The sequence below is a fragment of the Pelmatolapia mariae genome, linkage group LG10_11, assembly GCF_036321145.2.
Source record: "Pelmatolapia mariae isolate MD_Pm_ZW linkage group LG10_11, Pm_UMD_F_2, whole genome shotgun sequence".
NCBI classification, from domain to species: Eukaryota; Metazoa; Chordata; class Actinopteri; order Cichliformes; family Cichlidae; genus Pelmatolapia; species Pelmatolapia mariae.
The window spans coordinates 72,631,456-72,654,566 of record NC_086236.1 but is presented as its reverse complement, the minus strand read 5'-3'; the positions used below and the strand labels follow the sequence as shown (position 1 = coordinate 72,654,566).

Here is a 23,111-nt window from a genome sequence, read left to right as displayed (position 1 = left end):
AGAGGTTTGGCCTGCCTTGGATCTGAGTAAACAAATGCCAATGTTGCACACACACACACACACACACACACACACACACACACACACACACACACACACACACACACACACACACACACACAGCAAATCTGCATTTATTTGTCCCACAAGTGGAAAATCTGCATTGTCACTGCAAAAAAGTGGACAGAGCACAGTATAGAAAGTGCACTATACAAACAATCTGGAAACATATATATGGACACGAGTATTCAAAAATATTGGTGTATGTATACACACACATCTATCTATCTATCTATCTATCTGTGTGTGTATATATATATAGATATATATATATACATACATACATACATACACACACACAGATCTATCTGTATATATATATATATATATATATATATATATATATATATATATACACATATATATAGATGTGTCTGTGTGTATAACTAGACTTTATGCATATTATATAAGGCGTAGCTATATAAATATATAAATATATGTACAACTCTGTGTATATATGTTTATGGACAGGCATCCAATATAGTGACAAGGATTGACAAGAACTAATATTACATATGAGAAATATTGCACATAGAAACTACCATGGTGTATAGTACGCTGCAGGTAAGGAAGGGAAGTAGCCTTGCAGGGAAGGAAAGAACTGAATCTCTCATGGTTAGGGGTTGGGGAAGGGTGTGTTTGCACAACAAAAGCAGGAGAACAATGGAGCTGAAGACCTGTGAAAATCTCAGCGGGGTGCCAAGAGGTGTTAAGGTCGGGGGGAATTTACGCAGATTTGCGCAGGCTAGTAAATCTAGTAGTAGGGACTTGCACCAGGGAAAAAAGGCTCAGTAATTCTAGTGTTAAACTCCGTCGTTGTTGCTTTGGAGATGCAGAGGCTGATTACAGAGACATGAAGTCACTCTCTCGACTCAAACCTGAGCCAAAGGTAACGTTCATGTAAAGTCGGTAACATCTAATTCAACTCGGTTTATTTCTATAGCGCAAAATCAGAACATTTGCATTAACGCGCTATTCAGGCGGGCTGACAGCTGGGAGGAGAGAGAGGCAGAAACGCGGAAGTTTTTCAGCTCCATCGTTAAGAGAAAGTGAGAGAAAGCAGCGGGAGAACAGTGCCTCACACTAAGCTGCTTCACAAACACTGAAGAATGATTTTCCATCAGCGGTGATTCCAGGTGTTCACATTTTACATGAAGTATTGAAGGTAAGCGCGGCGTTAAGTTCTGCTTCCTTCTGAAAGTTCACATTCGTAGTTCTGCTTCCTTGTTGGAGTTGTTTTCATATGTGTGTAACGGGGAATGAGATATAATAATAAGTTATATTAGATCATGTGACTGTTGCTGGTTTGAAGCAGAGGTGCAGAGCTCTGTGGGAAAGAACGGTCACGGTCACGGTAGAGTTCTCGGTTGTAGCGGTTTGAAAGGCCACGATAGTCACGTGATCTGCATCATCATCACCATTTTTATTTAAAGAAAATGAGCAGCACCGTGGTTAGCACTGATGCCTCACAGCAAGAAGGTCCTGAGTGTAATTTCATCATCAGGCCGGGGTCTTTCTGAGTGAACTTTGCATGTTCTCCCCGTGTTTGTTGGGTTCTCTCTGGGTACTCGGGATTCCTCCCACTGTCCAAAGACATGCAGTTAGCTGGGCTAGGTTAACTGGAAACACCAGATTGCCCATACCAGTGAATGTGAGTACGAATGGTTGTCTCTGTCTATGCGTCAGACTGACGACCTGTCCAGGGTGTTCCCTGCCTCTCGCCAGTGTTGCCAACTCCTCAGTAAAGAAAATCGCTATTGGTTGTCCTAAAAGTCGCTAGAAGTCGTTAAATGACGTCATAGCCTAATTTGCATAATTGGTCATGCTAATATAATTGTAACCGACGTTGTTGGAGAAAGAAATGGCATCGTGGAAGAGACATAAAGTGAGTAAAAAACGTCCTAAATACATTTAGAATTTATTTAGAACTACAAATTAAATTTCTTTTAGCAATTATTGTTTTTTAATGTCACAATTCCAACCCTGCTCCTTTATCCGGGCTTGGACCGGCAAAAGTGACCCGAAATAGGCACTCTGGTGGAGTTACTTTGTGTGTGTGTGTTTAAACCTTGTGATCCACAAAACAGCATAACAGTAAAAGAAGAACTGACTGCGTTACAGTCAGTGCAGGAGCAGAGGCTTCGCTCATGCGCGATTCATTTGCAGTTTGGACGCATAGGTGTGAACATCTCCTGCCCTGATAGCAGCCGGAGGAGGACTATCCTCCGCCTGTGAGCGCTTTGGCACGGGTGAGGTGCCCACGGCAGCACCGCTGCTTGTCGAGAATAAGAGCGATACGCGTTTTCATGTCAAAAAGTCGTCATATATAAGTCTCCAATAACACCAGAAAAAGTCGCCAGATTTGTCGCTAGTCGCTTTTTAGAAAAAAAGTTGCTAAGGGGGTCTGAAAACTCGCTAAATATAGCGACAAAGTCACTAAGTTGGCAACACTGCCTCTCGCCCTAAGACAGCTGGCATAGGCTCCAGCGGCCCCGCAACCCTGAAAAGGATAAGCGGAAGCGAATGGAATAATGGGAAATGATCTGTAGTTTTTCCGTATACGTGTTCCCACATTCTTTCACAATAAGAGCCTTGTTTAGAAATAAGGTATTTCTAACCAATGAGAATCTAGAGCGGTTTTAATATGAAAAGTTTGTATAAACCAGGGGTGAGCGATTCATTTTCCCAAGGGGCCATGTGAGAAAACCAATAAGCTGTACTCAAACACACACACTCACGCTGCTGTGGGTTGCATGTTTTTATTACACATTTTTATTCGAGTTTCAAGCTGATGTTTGACGTTCACGTCCAGTCACAGTTTTTCATTTGGGTGATAGAAAAGTAACAAACGTCCATGTCAGTAATGTTGTCATTAGTGAAATACAAAGCAGTCAGTTTCCATCCATCAAATGAACAAACAGCAGACGTGCTGTCCTTCATGTATAATATGATTTCTTCATTTTCCAGGTGGTAACTATGACGACTAAGAAGCTGCTCATTGAAACACTGAACCAGTTGAGTCCAGAGGACTTTGCTGAGTTCAAGTCACTCACTGAAGGGAAGAAACATCTATCATCCAAGCAAAGGAGGCGACTGAAAACAGCAAACACACAGGATGTAGTGAAGCTGATGATGGAGACTTACAGGGGAGAGTGTGTGGAGGAGACCAGAAAGGCTTTAATGAAGATGAACAGGACTGATCTGGTGCAGAGATTATCAGGTATCACCTCAGGAACCACAAATAAGAGAACAAAGAATTAAATATGTGAGAATACTGCATAAAGTTTATCACATTAATATGAAACCAGGCTCAACGACAAAATTGATTTTTATTTAAAATAAACATTCAAATTAATTGTAACTTTGCAAAACTAATTATACAAATTGTCTGTTTTTTCTTTAGGAGACAATAACTACATATGTGATATCCCTCTTTGATGAGAAATAAATGTTACTGTTATGTTTGCTTCTCATAGTAAAGTGTTCTTGGAGTTCTCAGAGACTGCAGTCAGTAGTTCATGTATGTTAAACTTGTGGGTATGATGAGAGTTAACGAGGTTTAAGTGTCACTTTGATGTGAAATCTTTTGTGTTCTAAATCCTCATAAAGCCTGATGATAAAACAGTTTCTAATCTGACTTTGTCTCTTTCTTTTCTCCTCAGACAAACAGTTTCCTCCACTGAGCCAGAGAGTGAGTAACGTCACATCAGTCGACTTCACACAGTTCAGCTTTGATTCAGTGATGAAGACTGAAAATCATCTTCATCTTAAACAGAAATCATACAGATGAAATTCAAGCTGCAGCTGTGTCATGTACACATGAGCTCTTATACATGATTGGTATAGAAATATTAAACCTTGTTTACATTTTAAAGGCAGATTAAATTCAAGTCTTTGTGTTTATCAGTAAAGATGTGAGCAGTTAAAGCTCCCCTCTGTTTGTAAAATCAGGAGACTCACTGCAGTTTTTGTAGCTCAGTCTTTGACAGAGTTACAGTCAGGCAGTAAAACAGAGTCACAAACCTGTTCATGAAAATTAAATCCTTCAAAAAGAGGAAAAAATGAGCCAAGAAATAAAAAACTAATCCAAGCAGGTACCCACCGAGCACCAGATGTTCATGGATGTTATTTTCTGCTCTAAATCTGGTCGAAGGTCATGACCTTAAAAAAGATGCCGCTTTATGTCTGAAGGTCAAAGGTCATCTTTTCGGGTTTTTACAGACACTTGAATTCAACCTCATCAAACAGACATTTGAATTGTGCATCACAGTCATGTGACCTCTGTTTTTACCAGGTAGAAACGATGGAGTCTCTTATTGAGCTGCTTTTGGAGACACTGGCTGATCTGAGTGACAGCGAGCTCGAGAACTTCCAGCAGGTCCTCAGGAGGAAACATGTCTTATCCTCCCTGTTTATGGAGACAGAGACAGACCTGCAGGACGTGGTGTTTTTGATGGTGAGGACTTTTGGCCAACAGTCAGTGGAGGAGATCGTGGAGGTTTTAAAGGAGATGAAGAGGACTGATCTGGCTCAGAGGCTGACAGACAGCAGCTCAGAAGCTCAAAGTAAGATAATAAAGACAAAACATGTTAAAATGATAAAAGTGGTTCTTAAAGTGTTTCTGCTTCAGTTCATATTAGAAACAGTCAGATTTACAGAGAAAAGAGAGCATTGTTGACGAGGGGCAAAAAATGATGTTCAGCAGGTTTAAATGTAATTTTTTTGTTGATCTCTGTGTTTTTTTTAAAGCTCGATTAGCTTTTATTAAACACTTATTTCTATTTCTGTTATTTTCTCTTGTTTCAGACAAACATCTGGATGAACATCTGTCTGCACTGATCCATAAAGTGAGTAACGTCTCATCTGTCTGACTCTGCAGAGTTCAGCTTTGATTCAATAAGATGCAGTTTGAAAATCATAATTTCAACATTTACATTAAACAGTTGTCACAGAAATGGATTTAGATTAAAAATCAAACATTATTAAAAAAGTGTGTTTACATAAATACATCTTAATAAATAAGATAATAAAAGAAAACAAAGTGTTTCAGAGAAAACATTGAAAACATTCAGAGTTTAAAACAGCTACAAAAACATAAATCTGTAATTTTCTCAGTGAGGAAACATTTTTTCTTTATGAATGTTTGCTTTGAATTTTCCAGGTTGCAACAATGGCAGCTGTTACAGATCTGCTTCCAGAAACACTGGAGGATTTGAGTGAACAAGAATTCAACGAGTTCTTATGGTTCCTGCAGTTCACTCGTTTTCAGAAGAGTCTTCCAGAAATCGAAATGAGTAATGACAGAGGAAGAACAGTGGTTGTGATGATTGATAAATGGGGTCATCAGTCTGTTGAGGTGACCAGGGAGTTTCTAACAGACATGCAGAGAACTGATCTGGTGCAGAGGCTGTCAGAGAGCAGCTCAGGACTCAAAGGTAAGAGAAAATAATCTGTCAGAGTTTCTGTAATAATGTCAATAAATATGGTGGGATTATTTTTAACTGAGTGTAAAAGTATTAAAAGATAATATTACAGCTCAAACTGAAAAAAAAATAGCAAAAATGCCAGTCAAACTCACAACAAGAACTGCATAATATAAACTTTTTGGAGATAAAGTTTCTGAATTTTGAGAGCGGGACCACACCTCCCAACACACTCCGTCCAGTTCCCATATAAATTTTTTCCCTCAGTTCGACAGCTGTTCGTTCTCATTTACGTTCCCCACTCTCCCTCCCCTTTTCAGTTATTTAACTTCTTCACTTCTATTTAGTAAATGAGGATCTCCCAGGCCTGGGAGCCGCCCCCAATCCTCTTCGAGGCCTTCCCCGAACCTCAGCTCAATTTATGTCCAAACCATTCAACTTTATCTATTAAAATGCTGTCAAACCTCAAATGAGGACGTGGGCCCAGCGAGTGAATTTATCTTAAAATGAAAGAATTTGTTTTCTTTGAATGTTTTTTGACAGACGTTGATAAATTAACACATTCAGGTTGTACAAACACAATAAAATTAAACAGATTTGTTTTCATATTTCAATGTTTAAAGTAAAAATATTCAGGTTATTGAATCAGTGACTTTCTTTAGTAAATGTTGTTTTAAAGCTCTTTGAACTTCTTTCCTTTGAAAATATTTTTCTTTGTTTTTTGCATTTTGAGCTGATTAATATCAGTCTTGTATTGTAAATAGATCTTTATGTTAGCTTTGATTTAAACTCCACTATGGAGACAGACGACCTGTATGAGGTAAATGATTCAAAGTCTTTTCATTGATTTCTCTGTGATTGTGTAACTATGGCCTCCTCCTGCCTTCAGTCAGCACAGCTGAAAGTGAAATATTAAAGCTTTTTATTGTCAGGACTCAGTGTTATACTCAGGATGAGCACACATAAAGGACACACACAGTGTCTGTATGATGTAGTTACAGTTTGTATTCAATGTGTTGCAGCTGCAGGATCATCAGCTGAAGGATTTGATGTGGAGGAAACAGAGAAAGGTCAGTGTCCAGAAAACACATCAATCAATAAATACACTCATTGATATGAAGATGAAGAAGAAGAATTACTGAATGAAACAGAACTGGATCATTTCCTCACACTTTGATAGTTTTCCATCAAATATGACTTCATGTTAACAAGTTTAATGTTGTTATTAATCCAACTTACAAGGATCATCAGAATGAAATCAAAGTATCAGTTATTTCAAAGTGTCTGATTATTAACACTGATGTTAAATCAGTCATGAATGAACCTTTTAATATTTCTTTTCTGTCAGAGAAACACTCTGAGGATGAACGTTGGCCTGCACTGATCCACAAAGTGAGTCATGTCACATCTGTCTGACTTCAGATCATCCAGCTTTCATTTCATAAATACAGGATAGAAATCTTTAATAGAAAAAAAATATTTGATTTTGATTGTAAAAGTCAAAGTTTGATAAGTTGAGCGTGTGCAGTGAGGTAGGTCTGCAGCAGGTCAGAAAAGTCCTGAACTTGTTAACAGAAGCAGAATAATTGTTAATCAGCTGTTTGTGATCATTGTGACAAATATGACCAATGACATCATCACCTTATGTGATGGATGATGTCATCTAAACACATCTACATTTCTAAAGTGTTGATGAGAAAACAAACAAAGCTGAAAGTGAGAAATGCCACATTTATCTCATGAACATTTTCTTTGAATTTTCCAGGTAGAAACGATGGAGTCTGTTATTGAGCTGCTGCTGGAAACTCTGGATGGTCTGAATGAGGTGGAGCTCAGAAAGTTCAACTGGACCCTGGAACAAATTCTTGATCATGATGATTGTGATGGCATGAACTTGTCATTGCTACTGTACCTGATGTCAGGCCTGCTGAACACAGTGTTTCTGATGGTGCTGACTTACGGCCAACAGTCAGTGGAGAAGACCATGGAGGTCTTAGAGGAGATAAGGAGGACTGATCTGGCTCAGAGGCTGTCAGACTGCAGCTCACTGCCTAGAAGTAAGACAACAAAATCAAAACTCATTAAAATCGTAAAACTGATTTTTATGTCTCATAAACTTCTAAGTAAAGTTTTCTTTAACTTTATAAATAATATTATTTGTAATAAAGACAAAAGAAAACACATCTTTAAAACATATTTTATGACTGTTCTAGAAAATTATATTTAAATAAATACATAAAAATGAGACCATATTAAATCAAAATACTTTGTGAGGAGGAGTAAAAATGACTCCTTCATACTGTTTATTATTGCTGAGGAGGTTTCAGTGTCATTCTGCATATTGTCCATTTTTCCAAAGTCATATTTCCTGAATAATTGTCAGTTAGTTGTTAAATGTGTTTGTCATGAGTGACTTTGAGCACTTTTCTCCTCAGAGAAACACTCTGTGGATGAACGACGCTCTGCACTGATCCACAAAGTGAGTCATGTCACATCTCTCTGATTCAGTACAAGACAGCAGGCTGAAAGTCAGAGTACTAAAGTATCATCAGTTCTCATGTTGAGTCATTTTTCTCATGATTTCTGCTGGATGTTTGTGACAAACTGAAGCTTCATTCAGTTTGACTTCTTCAGCAGTAATTTTCTCCAACACTAATGTCAGGATGTCTTTACCACTGAGGATGAGCTGAGGAAATGTCAGCATGTACATTTGTCCTGACTCTTCAACAGGACAGAGAAACCTGAAAACATCAAAAACTTTAAAGATTAAAGATGAAACTTTAATCTACTTACAAATATTTAATAAAGAATGAAAAATAATGTGAAATCAGGGAAATATTCTTGATGTATTTCAGTTTTTATCTGCACAGTGTGAGAGAAGAACTGCAGCCTGTAAATAAAAACTATTCAAAATCATAAAAAAGGATCACATATTTCATAAACATGCTGTAATCTATATAACAGGTCTTGTTTGGATAAATAAATTGATGTCCCTTAATTGTGTTGAATGTTCCAGATGGCGACATTCACAGCTGTTAAACATCTGCTTTTAGAACATTTGAATGATTTGAACAACGATGAGTACAGGACGTTCAAGAAGCTCCTACTGATGATTCATCCTTGGATGGATCCTTGGATGGATGGATCCTCATTCTTGAGTCCATCACCAAGCAAAACAGTTTTTGTAAATCTGATGATGGGTAAACTTGGTCAGCAGTCTGTGGAGGTGACCAGAGAAGTTTTCATGCGCATGAATAGAACTGATCTGGTGCAGAAGTTATCAGAGAGCAGCTCAGCATCCAGAGGTAAGACCAACATGCATGAGTGTAAACTCTGTGTCATCAACAGGTGTTTGTGTTGGTGGTGTCATGGTGGTGCAGTGGTTAGCACTGTCTCCTCACAGCATAAAGGTTGTGTGTTTGAGCCTCCTGGTTGGCTGGAACCTTTCTGTGTGGAGTTTGCATGTTCTCCCTGTGCCTGCATGCTTTTCCTCAGAGTGCTCTGGTTTCCAGTCCAAACACATGCTTGTTGAGTTTATTGGTGGTTCTTTTTTTTTGCCTGTCCCATTTGGTTTTTTAGCCGTCAGAATTGTTGTCTGAAGGCCAACAAAGGCGACCGTGAGGCGGACCGTGGTTCAGGGGGTGGGAAGCTCATCTTGTAACCGGAAGGTTGCCGGTTTGATCCCCAGCTCGATTTGTCCTGGTCGTTGTGTCCTTGGGCAAGACACTTCACCCTACTGGTGTTGGTCCAATGGCGCGATATGGCAGCCTCGCTTCTGTCAGTCTGCCCCAGGGCAGCTGTGGCTACAACTGTAGCTTGCCTCCACCAATGTGAGAGTGAATGAACAGTGGAATTGTAAAGCGCTTTGAGGGTCTCGAAAAGCGCTATATAAATGCAATCCATTATTATTATTATTATTATTATTATTATAACAATGATAAGAATTCTCAGCTCTCAGCGAAGGCGGTCGCACTTTTCTCCTCTCCTCTCCCTTATCTTCCCTGCTTAGCTTCTTATGTCCTTGTCTTGTCTCGTGCTTTTATTACTTTTCCCTGGAGCACTCTCTCACAGTTTGTTCTCTAAAACCTAAAAGAGGAATTATGGATTTGATCAACTGGTCTCTGAATGCAATTGACACCCCTTCAACGAGAAGTCTGGACTTGGGTGAGCCTGACTGCTGAAGATATCTACCTATTCGGAACCATGATAACAGGGTTCTTGCTGATCAGAGCTGGCTTGGCCCTGGCTTATCGAAGAATTAAGGAAGCGGAACCGGCTGTTCAAACCCCCACAAAGCTGCCCGCTGGGATTAAAACGATGGGATGAGGCATGAGTTTCTCGAAATGGGTCATTGAGTGCAACACGGATGAGATCTTGGAGAACCGCACGGCTGCCGTGAATACTCAGAATAAGACCTCTGAGTGCAAACTGATTACATCTGGAGGGGCTCGCTCGGAATAACACCTCTGGGCGCAAATTGATCACATCTTGGGAAGCGCACCGCAGTTGTGAGTTCTCAGAACCTGCCCTTTGACCACAAGAAGGACAACACCACGGAACGTAAGTTTGGATAACATCATAGGAAGCTCACGGCTCTCCAACGGGAGATTGAGAGACCAGTGTTGGACTGCTAGAACAGCTTTGAAATTCTTATGAGTTGTTCGCACTAAAGTAAAAACCATCATCATTTCATGCGGCTACCACTTCAGCGCCAGCTGTGGGCTCAAGGCTGGAGCCGAACAAAAACTCCCTGATAACAACTGTGTTGAGTCTGTTCTTTCCCATTCCATACAAGGCCACCTGAGTTGGCTGGAAGACTGTTTACTTAGCCTGGCAGGGCGAAGGACACTGTCTCAGCTTGACTCTGGACATACACACACACACATACACATACACTGATATGCACACACCGATCCCCCCTCCCTTTCCAAACGCCTTCGATGCTTGTGCCCTACCGGGGAAGATGGCAGTCGACTGGACCAGCGCAGACATGCTGCAGGACCGGAAGCGCTGTCTACATCGGCTCTCTCTTACCCTTTACCCGCCCCTGTTGCTTGTCTTGTGTTTCTATGGTGTATTGATAGTCATGTGCTTTTTGTGCTGAGGTGTTTTTTTTTCTGTTATCAAACTGTTCTCCCACTAGGAGCTCAGTCTGAGTGGAGTTTTTTTCTCCTCCTCTCTCCTCATGTTACATATTTTCGTTGTTTTTTTCCTATCAGCCTACCTTTCTGACATGTCTCCCCAATGTGATGTTTGTGTAAGTTTGGTCAGAAGGTTCCTTTGTAAGTGCGCATGCGCCATTAGCGTGCTGCCTGCTGTAACCCTAATTTCCCTTGGGATTAATAAAGTATATTGATTGATTGATTGATTGATTGATGATACCCAATGGATTTACTTTACCAAGTGGACCATCACAGCCTTGCCGTATTGGTCTATTTGAGCGACCTTTGTTATTAATATTTATTTTATGTTATTTTATTTTATTTTATTTTCAGTTGTTACAGATGGGACAGACATGGCTGGAGGATAGGAAAGGGAGAAAGAAAGAGAGGAAGGAAAAGAAAAACAGAGGGGAAGAGGGACAGTGAGAAAGGACACTTAAAAAGAAAAAATCTGCTGGATCACCTGTTGAGAGAAAAAAAAAGAGAAAAAAGCAAAAAAAGAGCAACATAATAAACACAACACCATCGCAATAATCTAGCTAAGTGTAAATAACAGTAGACACTAAAAATTGAACGTTATTATGCAACACGCAAGACGGACAGCGCACAATGTGCTTTGAGGTAGCAGCCAAGAAAAGGTGTAGTTTGTGTCTATGAGCAGTGAACACCTATGAGCATGAACGTGCTTGTATTCAAAAGGTTCCTTCATGTAACGGTCTGCTAGAGGGTGTGGGGAGCCATAGCCCCGTCCCCCAGGGCATGAAGCAGGCATGGAGGAGATCCAGGCCCCAGACATCCAGAGGCCCCAGAGTGCGAGAGCCCAAGGAGGACCATCGGAGGGGCATCAGTGCCACCCTCCTGGGAAGAGCTGAGGAGAGCCCCAGACAAGGGATCACCCAGCAGCCACGGAGCAGAAGCCAGAGGGAGCTGCAGTGGCGTGCCCGCGGGCTCTGCCGGCAGCCAGCTGCGCCAGAGTGAACCGAGCCATAGGGCCAGACGCTGGAGGCCTGAGGGCCCCCCATCCCCCGGAAGGGGCCCGGCCTTGCCAAGCAGCCACCAGGAGTGAGCCGGTACATACCTGAGCGCCCAGCCCCAGACACCAAGAACCACCAATGCACCGATGTCTGAGGGCATCAGCCACCAGCAGGGAGTGTGGTGGGAGGGGATAGGCCTCCATACTTTGGAGGGCCTGAGATGTTCCCAGAGAGGTGGAGTCTAAGACCCAACCTGACATATAGACACAGACAAACGGGCACACACAGACACAAACGTGCATTCCCTCCCTCATGCACACATATTCAAATACTCAGCACTCACCTAACATAAAAACAGACACAAATGGACACTGTACACACAATCATATTCCCCAAACCTACTCTATACCCTAGGTCCAGGTACCCTCGCCCCCAGATGGGGGAAAACGCACCTAGACCCAGGAGATGTTACCCTTTCCTCCAGGGTGGACACAAGCAGACCGCCCCCGACCCTGCAGCAGCAGGGAGGCTCTGCATCCCAGACCCCAATCAGATGGTGGTTGGTGATTCTAAATTAAATGTGGGTGTGAAAGGTTGTCTGTCTTTTTAAAACCTGAGGTGGACAGGTGTACCCTCTCTGTCATTATCACAGCTGGGAACCCCCAGTTACTTTGGTTGGACTGGATGGAGGGTTTCTTTGTTGGGTTCTTATGTCATTTTATTTAGTTTCACATGATTTTCTCTTTTTAAATCATCTGAATGTGTGATGATGTTTGAATCCTCAGAGTTGATTGTAAATGTCTTTCCTCCTCAGAGAAACACTCTGTGGATGAACATGGAGCTGCACTGTTGAAGAGAGTGAGTGTGACTTTAACTCAGTTTTTACAAAAAATAGAAAGAAAAATAGTTTTCAGTATTGATAGAAATTAAATAATGTTTTCTATGAAAGTAAAGTTTTGCAGTTCATAAAGATAAGAAGGTAAATATCAAAACCCCCAGCTATCTCTTCAGTGATCATTGCAAAACGTATAAATATTAATGAAGGCATATTTTTTCTTAATATTTGAGATTTCTAGGACAGTTACAAAGGAAATTAAATGAAACAAATCTTTCAATCGTCCAACAGAGATATTATACAGTAACTTAGTAAATTATTTGGATTTTTTCAGGGAAAAGCACTGGAAGCTGTTAGACAGATTCTCTTGGAAACACTGAATGAATTCAGTCAAAAGGATCTCGGGAAATTTATTCTGTTGCTGCCGTTCACGTGCTTTAAGATGGGCCTGCCACAAATAGAGATGTATAAAAACAGGACAGAAGACCTTGTGGATCTGATGGTGGATGAACTTGGTCATCAGTCTGTGGAGGTGACCATGGAGGTTTTAACAGACATGAACAGACCTGATCTGATGCTGAGGCTGTCAGAGAGCAGCTCAGGTAAGACCAAACAAAGGTTTTAAAAATAGATTTTCATAATTTACAATAAACTTATTTAAACAACTTTTAATTAACAAACATCAAAACAAACAGGAAACACAACAGACGTACAAAAATAACTTTGCATAAATCATCAGAACTGAATCCAACCTTTCTCTCTCTCTCTCTGTCTTGTTCTGACATCACTGGTGAGAATATTTGAATTCATCAACTTTTGATCATCTTAGACGTCACTCAGCTGCATGTCCTGCTGAACACGTTGTTCTGATGTTGAAGCAGCACTGCACAGCATAAAGTGATCAAACAGCAAACATGTGGACAGTTAGAGGATGATTTTATATGTCAGCATAACATCATTCATTTGAATTCTTTGTGTCTCAACAAGGACGAAAAACTGAAAGAAGTTCAGAGCTTGAAGGTTGTCAGAGCATGACGGTAATCCCTTCCATTCATCCATTTATTCCTAAAGTTTCTTTCTGTGAGATTACAAAAATCAACATGTGTACTTATTGACTAAAGTGACTGTCCTCTGCAGCAGGACACCAGTGACTGGACTAAACTTGAACCTGAGGTGAACAGTACAGATGCAGACGAGGCTCCAACTTACAGGTAAATCAACTTCCTGAATGCTGCAGCACAGCAAACTGGAACTACAGGAAACAGTTCAGCTTTGGATTTATTCCCAGAGGAAATTCTTCATTTTGCATCCAATTCACACGACTACTCTCTGTGTTTCCATTCACTCTGTTGTTCCTTCATGAGTGTGTATTTAATTCCTGTTTCAGCCTTCAGTCTGCAGCAGGACACTTTGAATGCAGAGTCTCGGGCTTGCGCTGGGTCTGTAAGGGAAAGACCAGCTTTCAGTACCAGTTTAGATCTTGGGAGGGACACATGGAGAGGATGGAGGGCAGACAATACATGCCTGCAGGTCCTCTGATGGACGTCACAGTCACTGCTGGGAAGTTAAATGAAGTTCACCTGCCACACTGGATCTGCATCGGTAAGAGGACATGAAGGAAGAATTTCAGATGTTTGACATTTCTGACAGTGAGCGCACAAACTGTTATAAACTGTTCTTCTCACCATGTTTGTGTTGTTGTGTTCTCCTGCAGATGACATCCCTGACATATTGGACATGTTTGCAGTCGTTCACATAGATGACTGTGGAGATGTTGTGGAAAAAGTGTCTGAGGTCACACCATCACATGTCAAGTTAACTGAACCACATTTCTCTCTAATAGGGGCTCTGATACGTTTATTCTTTCCTGTGAAAATCAGCTGTTACACGTTGATGTACTATAAAACCAACACATCATTTCTTAAACTCCATGTCTATCCAATCCGACAGGATCCTGCTCTGGAACAGGTAACTGAATAGCTTCAGTGTATTAGGATCAGTACAGGCAAAGAAAGTCACAGTACGATTGCTTTTATATTTTATAAAAGACACAAGGTGAAAAATATTATCTGGGCACACTGACCATTATTTTTTAAATATGACATCATACTGACTGCAAACTCAATGATAAAAGTGTAATAAGCTAAAATGATCATTATCCTGAGAGTTAATCGTGAATTTATTTTGTGATTTTAAATCCAAACTCAATTTTAAAATCTTCAGCTGCTGATGACTGATATCATCTGATAACAGGGAATAGACAAGGAAGAATCCTCAGATGGATACAAAAGAATCAAAAAGCCACACCCAGACAAGTACCTGCAAACTGAGCGTACTTTCAGCCTCAGAGCCGACATGGAAACAGCAGAAATTCAACCACAGGTACAGTTTGTAAAAAGCTCTGCTGAGGAGATCTAGCCCCTCATTGTATGTGTAGATAAACCTCTACTCTGAAACATTTCAGTCATGTCTGAAGCTTGTTTTTAAGAACATTTTCTGCTGTTCTTACATTATTATCACAATCCTCAAACACTTTTATAACCAAAGCATGTATTTTTAACCCACTAAACCATAGAAAATGGTTTAGTGGGTTAAAAGCTGCACAAAATATTTATGTATTTTACATACATCTATCTATCCATGCTTTTTCTTCCACTTATCTTTGGCCGGGTCAGAAGGGCAGCAGTGTGATGAACAGTGATGAGCTTTCTAGAATATGAAATAACTGAATAGCTTCAGCAACACATCATGTACAGAGTCAGTGATTAATACAAATCTAAAAAGGACGAGCAGACAGATTGTAATTCACTCTGCACAGAAACAATATGGACGTGTTTGTTGAGCTGTTTGAAATATTGCAAACCTTTGAACATAATGTTTGATATTACTCCTTACTTGTGTGTGTGTGTGTGTGTGTGAGTTTGCTTGTGTCACAATTGGGGACTTCTATCAGCTCACACACCAGTCAATTGGGGACACCTCTCCCTTTGGGGACCAAAACCACCGTCCCCAATTAGATTTACCTCTAACAGCGTTCAGCATGCGCTAAAACATATTTTAATCCAAAAATCTCACCTGTCCCCAAAAGTGACATTTTTTTGATTTTTTTGTGTATGTGTATGACATTGCCCCCAAAATTTTTCGCAATCTGTGTATAACTCTATGTTGCCCCTAGTGGAAGTGTGTGAAATTGCAAAAAATTCCACTGTCCCCAAAAGTGACATTTCTTGGATTTTTTTGTGTGTATTTGGACTGTGGGTGAATACCTGGAGGCCCCAGCAAATCAGGACAATACACTCAGGAACTTTGTTACTGTGAATTGACTGTGGTAATCCTTGCATTAACATTCTCCATAAATTGGCAGGACAAATACGTACTATTTCATATTTAAAGCGATTTTTTGATCTCAAATTGGGCTCCGGCCCTGCCAACCAGATCTCACCATTCTGTGCTCTTGTGGTGCGATACAGCCCATACAGATTATTTTTCATACATCAAGTTACTTTAAATTTATAATAGTTTGTTAGTTTTTAATTTTTATTATCAAGGATTAACTTTGCTGCATTTACTGCAGAAAAATAACAGACACCCAATACAAAAATAGGCAGATTTGAAATGTGACCTGAGCATGAAAACAACACAAACAGTGCATTATGCTGCTGTCAGTATCAGTTAATTGACTCAATTAACAATCAACCCCACTGGGAAAGAGCTACAAAATAAGATTAATACCAATAACCATAATAGTCATTTTAAAAAATGTGTTTACATGTTTCAAATTAATTAAAAGTCTTATTACCACTCTTCTGTCCAATTTTTCTTCCCAGGTCATTTTACTGTAATACTTGGTCAGAAATTATAGCCAAGGAGCCCATTTACCTATACCCAAGGTGCATGTTAGTAAAGCAAAACCCACCACGACCTGATACAACTGAACTGAACAGTTTGAGTCCACGAACAGGTGGGATGGATCCAAGAAGGCGGATCACTGTTGACTGCAGATGAAGACTGGAGATTTGTGTGCTTTTTCTTCTCCTGTGCAACATGTTCAGAAAGGTCCCAGTCCTTAAGTTTAGAGGGCGCTAACACCATTGTCAACTATCTAATAATTTCATTCATAAAATATCAGGTTGTGGCAGTGAACTGAGGTTTTTGCTCAGCTGGAGGAGGAATGATGTTTCTTAGATTTTTAGCAGTAGCATCTAAACCTGGAGCCACAGACAAGGTAGCCATGGGAGGCTGTTCAGCAAGAGGAAGAACAAACCAGAGATGGTGTTTAGAGTGCGCTTACCCACAGTGGGCAAGCAGTTTGGTAAACATTTGTGTTCATGAGGATAGAAGACTTTTGCCCACTTAACTGCTTGTTTGATGATTGAACCCATAGAGTCATACTGCATTTGACTCATAGAATATGTATATAAATATATATATAAAACTAATGTTAAGCTAATTTCTTAAGTTCGAGTGAAAGGCAGATGTGCTTTAGAGGAGGCCTATCTTGCCAATTACAAGTTACTACTATTCCCTAACATAACACAGCATAACACAGACTGGTGCATCCTGACTTCTATACTTCAACTATGTGTGCATCTGTGGTACACTCACAAATACTCATCTCAACAATCATTCGTCCAAGCTGCTTTAAAGTTGACGTAGCTATTGCTGGGGACTGAAGAAGTGCAGTATATTGTTAGAATAGAATAGAATAGAAAGCCTATATTTTCACTATATAGATGTACAATGAGATACAGAGCATCTCGTATTCAGTGCAAACGTGTGTGTGTGTGTGTGTGTGTGTGTGTGTGTGTGTGTGCGTGTGTGTGTGTGTGTTTAAACACAGGAGTTAACCTTCAGATATAACAGGATAAACTTCTATGAAGTGTTCATTGAGAATCCAGACAGAAAACTCAGGCTTACACTCCTGCACTCAAATGATGATGAACCAGTCTGGACATGTAATGTTCATCAAGGTTAGTTATTCTGTTAAATAATACAATGTACACAAAGTGTAATGGAAAACTTTCATCCTTTTATTTTCTCGACTGCAAATTGAAGAGCAACAGCAATGTGAACGTGTTGTTTCTCTGCTATTTCATCATTTTTGGTCACTGAATGCAGCACATCAAACCCCAATAACAAACATTCATATTTTGATTTTCCTTTAATTCCAGGTGACTTTCCCATGTCTGGTTATGTTGGAGGTAAGAAAATACACTTGAAGAGTATTTAAGCTAATTCTTTGATTTCACTCATAACATAAAATGTGTTGCTGCACCTTTAACTAGTAGAGTTAAGTAGAATATTATTTAACATAATAAATTGTACTGTGTTGGTGCTGCTAATTCCTGGCATCAGTGACTGTTCAGTTTAGAAGCTCATCTGTAATGATAAACACACTTTTCAGACACTGAGTGAATTAAACAGATCAGCAGTGAGTCATTTAAAACCAAGAAGAGTGAGTTAAGGACAAATGTGTCTATATTAGACAATTTTATCAGTTTCTTTGTTTGTAGTGAAAATTAATTAAATTGGTGCATTTAATGCACAATTAAAAAAATGTCTTTACAGCTTCAGGATCTTCAAAGGGAGCAACTGGTGTCAGTACTTCAGGTAATGGTAACATATATCAACTCTGCTGTCTTCTTATTAAAGGATTTTGTTGCAGTTGTTTACAAGTTACTGAGGACCCGAGTGTAGACACTGCACAGTAAGCAGGCGCACTCAGAGAGCACAACTATCCCTAAGAGCAAGTTTTTATTAAACATATCTACTTCAGCTGGCTGTTATTACAACACGCTTATGTCAGCATTGTTAATATGGAAATCTAGTCTAGTTTATTAATCTGTTTGTGTCTTTGTGAAGTCATGAAAACATAATGTGTTAAAGAGCTCAAATGAAGAAAGTGCTGATGTTCACCAATGACTAATATGTTGCTTTAAATTTTTGAGATGATTAAATAGAAACTAAAGCTTTTTCCTATATCGTGGGACCCTGACCTTTGACCTTGAAGTATTACATACTAAGATGATGTATTTAATTATCTTCACCCATGTGCTTGGAACAGAATTGGCTGAAAACTTTGGCTTCTATAAGCTGTCAAAACTTTATGGCATCATTGTGATGATGTACTGAAAAAATAAAAAGTGTGTTGTACATCTCTTTCCATGCCCTCTCACATGACGTATTACTGGATATGTTGTTATTTTACGTGATTATGGTTTGACCTTGACCTTCATTGTTAGCGCCCAAGATCAAAGTTGACAGTGAAGGTCCAGGTTATATGCTTAGTTAGCATATTGTTGTGAAGTTTGACAATCCATAAAAAACACAAGGAGGGAAATCAAGGCAGGAGAAGTCATACAAACACATAAACAGACACAGAGAGGGCAACGACACAAGGAGAAACTATTAAATAATCAAGGAACTAAACAGGGTAGAAACTAAAAACATGATAACTAGGCACAAAAGAAAAAGGCTCCATAGAACAGAGGTATACCTATTTACTTGGAGAGGAAAGGATGCTGGTTTGATTCCAGTCAGAGGCACAAATCCCCCTTTGTGTTATGTCAGGAAGGGTATCGAGTGTAAAACTGCCAAATCAAACATCTGCAGCGACCCTGTGTGGCAGGGCGCAGTTGAACGTAGCTTATTCCAGATTTCAAAACATATTTTTCAACATTATTCTGAAATTGCATTGAAATGGTCTGAAACCAAATCTCAGACATGACGGCTACACCTGTTTAATCAGATGACACAGCTCATTATTAAACTCTGATACATCAAACAATGACATCAATTGTCCATATTCCATTTTTTTCTTACATTAAACGTGGTCATCCAGTTTCTGGTCACGTTGCAGGTTAGAGAATTACATATATTACATATATATAATAAGTATTTATGTTGTGTTAGAGCTGAGATGACCCCTTACAAGGAGATGCTGGACTGGTTTAAAGCTTTGGGTTCTCTTTTACTGTAGAGTATTACCCTAGTAGTAATCACCAGAAATCAGTTTAAGCTGCTGGTGGGGAGTCTCGCCTCCCTGTAACTGCCTTTGTCTGAGTGCCTGCCCTGCTGTCTCTAGCAATATAACTAACTGACTAGCCCAACAAATCTAATTATCACTAGTGCAGTCATTAAAAAGTAAAAATGTAGGAAAGCAGAGGAACTACAATCTTTGTTTCTATTAGACATTTTTATTAGTTTCCTGTTATGATGGCAGATAATCAGACCAATTAACTTCTTAAAGTAAATTTTCCTCAATGTTTCACAGCTGCAGGATCCTCAAGGGGAGCAGCTGGTGTCGGCACGTTGGCAGCTGGTAGGTTCACGGATATTAACTGTTCAATCTTTTCAGTAAATTACTTTTAGTATTCAAGAAAAAAAACTGTCATAGTTGTTTCCTTACTGAAGATGAACTGCACACACTTAGACTTTACTCAAAACTAAAAATAGAGTGAAACTGGAATGAAAAGCACTGCGAAAGAAGCAAAAAATTGACCACAGAATCCAAAACAAGAAGGAAAAGCTGATACAGGAAGACAACAGGAATTAAAGCCAATGAGAAAATGACCAGGGAGAGTGAAAATGCACAGACTAAATGCACACCGTGGAGAAGGATACTAAAGCACTTGTAACTTAATCATAGACATGAATGCAGGCAGGAAAAGGAACAACCCAGCTTTGAAAATAAAACAGGAAGTTAACTGAAAATGGGACAAAGGATGTGCACATGGCTATCAAGAAGGTTGGTGGTTCAATTCTTGGCAGCTGTAGTCTGGATTCAGTTTCCTTTGGCAGGACATTGAACCCGGCTCATTTTTCAGCTCATCCCAAAAAAACAGTGTTTGTATGAATGGATGAATGAGACATCTGGTAGAAAAGTACTTAATAAGAACCGTCCATTTACCCTTTGTTTTTCAAAACAGGGATTTTTCTGAGTTAATTAAGAAAAAAATATCTCCCTCCACAAATGTGCATCAAATGCATTTTAAAAGAGCATTGCCGGAAACGTTATGCAAAGTTTACAAAAATGACCCTTGTATGTGTGGATGCAGCCAAAGACAGAGGAACCTGCTGACCACGATTCATCCTTTAATGCCCAGATTAAAAATTCAGATGATTATGAATAAAATTAGAAACTTCTTGTCTCAGAGTGATACTGAAAAACCAGTTAATGTATTTTATTCCTTCTAGGCTGGACTACTGTAGGTCCTTATTTGGCTGTTCTAATGACTCCAAAGTGGGCGGGGCCTGGTCACTTTATCTGAGTCCATTAATGTGAGATATCTGCTGCTAGTCTGATTCTGATGTTTTCATAGAATATTTAGAATCAACTTGACACATTAAACACACTCCACTCCACTCGGAAAACTCTTCATGAATCAAATCAATCAATATTTATGTTTCATATTTCTTCTTTGTCAGAGCAACACTCGGTGGATAAACATCCTCCTGCACGGGGAAAGAAAGTGAGTAAGATTAACTTATTCTGACTTTAAACAACACAGCTTCATTCATAAGATTTAAATTTTAAAAAGCAATATTTTAAATGCTGGGTTAAAACGTTTAAATGTGATGGTTCTTACACTTAACTAACTAATCACTGATAACATCATCATCTAATCATATTCCCTTCTTTGCTTTAACTTTATCAGGCATTGTTCAAATCAGACAGAAAGAGGTACGATGAAGATCCAGAAGAAGAAGAAGAGCATAAAAAGCTAAAGTTACAGTGGGACAGTGATGCTGCAGCACAGATGCCAAAGGTGAGTAACACCTGACTTTACAGCTTTAAGTCATTAAAATGCAGGTTAAACATAATTCAGAATGTAAAACTGAATAAAACAACCTCATGATTAAATTGGATGGTTCTTATGCATAATTTTATTTTTGAATAACTGATTGATATCAAATTATATCCTCATTTGTTCTCAGGCATTAACAGACCAATCAGACAGAGAGAAGCTTTTGGGAATGTTGGAAGATCTGAAAAAGGAGGAGCTTGAAAAGTTCAAGTTTTTCCTGCGGGACCGTGATGTTTTGGTAGAGCTCCAACCCATCCCAGAGAGCCAACTGGAGAAGGCCAGCACCTGTGACCTGGTGGATCTTATGTTGCAGACCTACACAGAAAAGTCTGTGGAGGTGACCAAGAAGGTTTTGAAGAAAATTAACAGGAATGATCTGGTGCAGAAGTTATCAGACAGCAGCTCATGATCCAAAGGTAACAATCAAAATGGCATCATTGATTTCATAAATATTTTAATCAAAAATACTTTTTGATAGTTAGATTTGCAGTACATGATTGTAGTATGGAAAGTAGCAGAGAGTCCAACTGACTCTGACATGAGGGAGGGTTTATAAGGTAGGAGCAGATTTGAGGTTTTGTGTGTGTGTGTGTTTGTATCTTGTCCTTATTCTGTCTCTTCATGTGTTTCTCAGGTTGACTCAGACATGACAACGAGATCAAGATATTTTAAGCTATTTTTTCATTTTAATATTTCATCTTTTAATTTTCTGCAGAAATATTTCAGCTTTAAACATGTAGAAATGATCTGACAGTGATTTCCTTTCCCTTCTTTTATAGAAACACATTCTGTTTGTTTCTCGCAGCACAGTTTGTAAAAAGACTACATTTGTTGTGCTTTTCTTTGCTTTCATTTATACACTTTCAAATTTACGATAATGAGATCATCATGTTTACAGAGATTCACTGTGGGACAAACACTCAGGTTTATGTTGGTTTTTTTAACTGTAATGTGTGATGTCATTGAGGGGGGATATCCTAATATTGGTGATCTCCAATTCTGGCCCTTATCACAGAAGCTCCACCCACTTGTCCCTCAAACCTTCTGTTTGTGGGGAACAGCCAATAAGAACAAAGTTGCCTTAAAGGGAGAGGAGTAAAAACAGAAGCTTGTTTCAGAGAGGAAGAGGAGCTACAATCAAACCAAGTATAAAACAAATGAGAAGGATTTTGAACTGTGACTCAGACAAAGCTACTCGAGTACTGTCCAAAAACAAAAATATTAACCTGAAAATGAGCATTATATGTACAATTACATACAAAAATATCATGAACAGCTTTATGATTCTCATTTTGTTGAAGACGATAAATCCATATCACAGTATAAATGTGCCGCGTGAAGAAAAGTCTTTCTGAATAATTTTACATTAACACCATATGAACTCTGTTATTTTCTGTCTTTTGTTCTTGTGGTCGTTGCTCAGTCTGGTTTGGAGTGAAACCCAAATGAGAAAAGTTTCCAAGGTTAGAAGTTACTGAGGAACATCATGACCTGATCTATTACTGCCATGTTTCTCACATTTTAAGAAGTTTTGACGACTGCTTTGAAGATAAACTGGAGAATTTTATACTTTTTTAATTTTTATTTTTCTACTAAATAGGGCCATATAAATACAATTGCTTATCAATCAAATATTCCTTTGGATACATCAGGGAACAACATTGGTGTCTATTAACTATTTACTGTCAAAAACTCATTTTTTAAATTTTAAAATCTGTAAAAACACGTCTTTCATGTTTATACGCACGTTGAAACTTTTGCTGGAATGAAGCGGCCTAAAAACAATGAAACAATGTACAATGAAGATCACTCAGTAAGATGATTACTGTGCTTTTGTATTTTAAGAGATG

General features: G+C 39.2%; 1 protein-coding gene across 1 annotated transcript; it reads left to right on the top strand.

Annotated features, from left to right (window-relative positions):
* Window positions 1–1,926: 1,926 nt before the first annotated feature.
* LOC134635628 (uncharacterized) lies at window positions 1,927–22,761 on the top strand. Its single transcript, XM_063485030.1, has 26 exons — window positions 1,927–1,945; window positions 3,028–3,280; window positions 3,723–3,751; window positions 4,355–4,625; window positions 4,867–4,907; window positions 5,222–5,495; window positions 6,506–6,553; window positions 6,832–6,875; window positions 7,249–7,540; window positions 7,919–7,962; window positions 8,500–8,788; window positions 12,434–12,477; window positions 12,789–13,056; window positions 13,442–13,491; window positions 13,592–13,665; window positions 13,842–14,056; window positions 14,169–14,422; window positions 14,708–14,836; window positions 17,295–17,424; window positions 17,626–17,655; window positions 18,023–18,064; window positions 19,728–19,775; window positions 20,882–20,925; window positions 21,112–21,222; window positions 21,392–21,677; window positions 21,896–22,761. The coding sequence occupies exons 2-25, from the start codon at window positions 3,037–3,039 to the stop codon at window positions 21,668–21,670; spliced, it is 3,294 nt and encodes a 1,097-aa protein (XP_063341100.1). The 5' UTR covers window positions 1,927–1,945; window positions 3,028–3,036; the 3' UTR covers window positions 21,671–21,677; window positions 21,896–22,761.
* Window positions 22,762–23,111: the final 350 nt, after the last annotated feature.

Bases quoted from the DNA above. Each gene is read 5' to 3' on its own strand.
- LOC134635628 (XM_063485030.1), top strand. From the start codon at position 3,037: ATGACGACTAAGAAGCTGCTCATTGAAACACTGAACCAGTTGAGTCCA. The intron at 7,541-7,918 runs GTAAGACAACAA...TTTTCTCCTCAG, and splicing joins CTGCAGCTCACTGCCTAGAA to AGAAACACTCTGTGGATGAA. The intron at 21,223-21,391 runs GTGAGTAACACC...ATTTGTTCTCAG, and splicing joins CTGCAGCACAGATGCCAAAG to GCATTAACAGACCAATCAGA.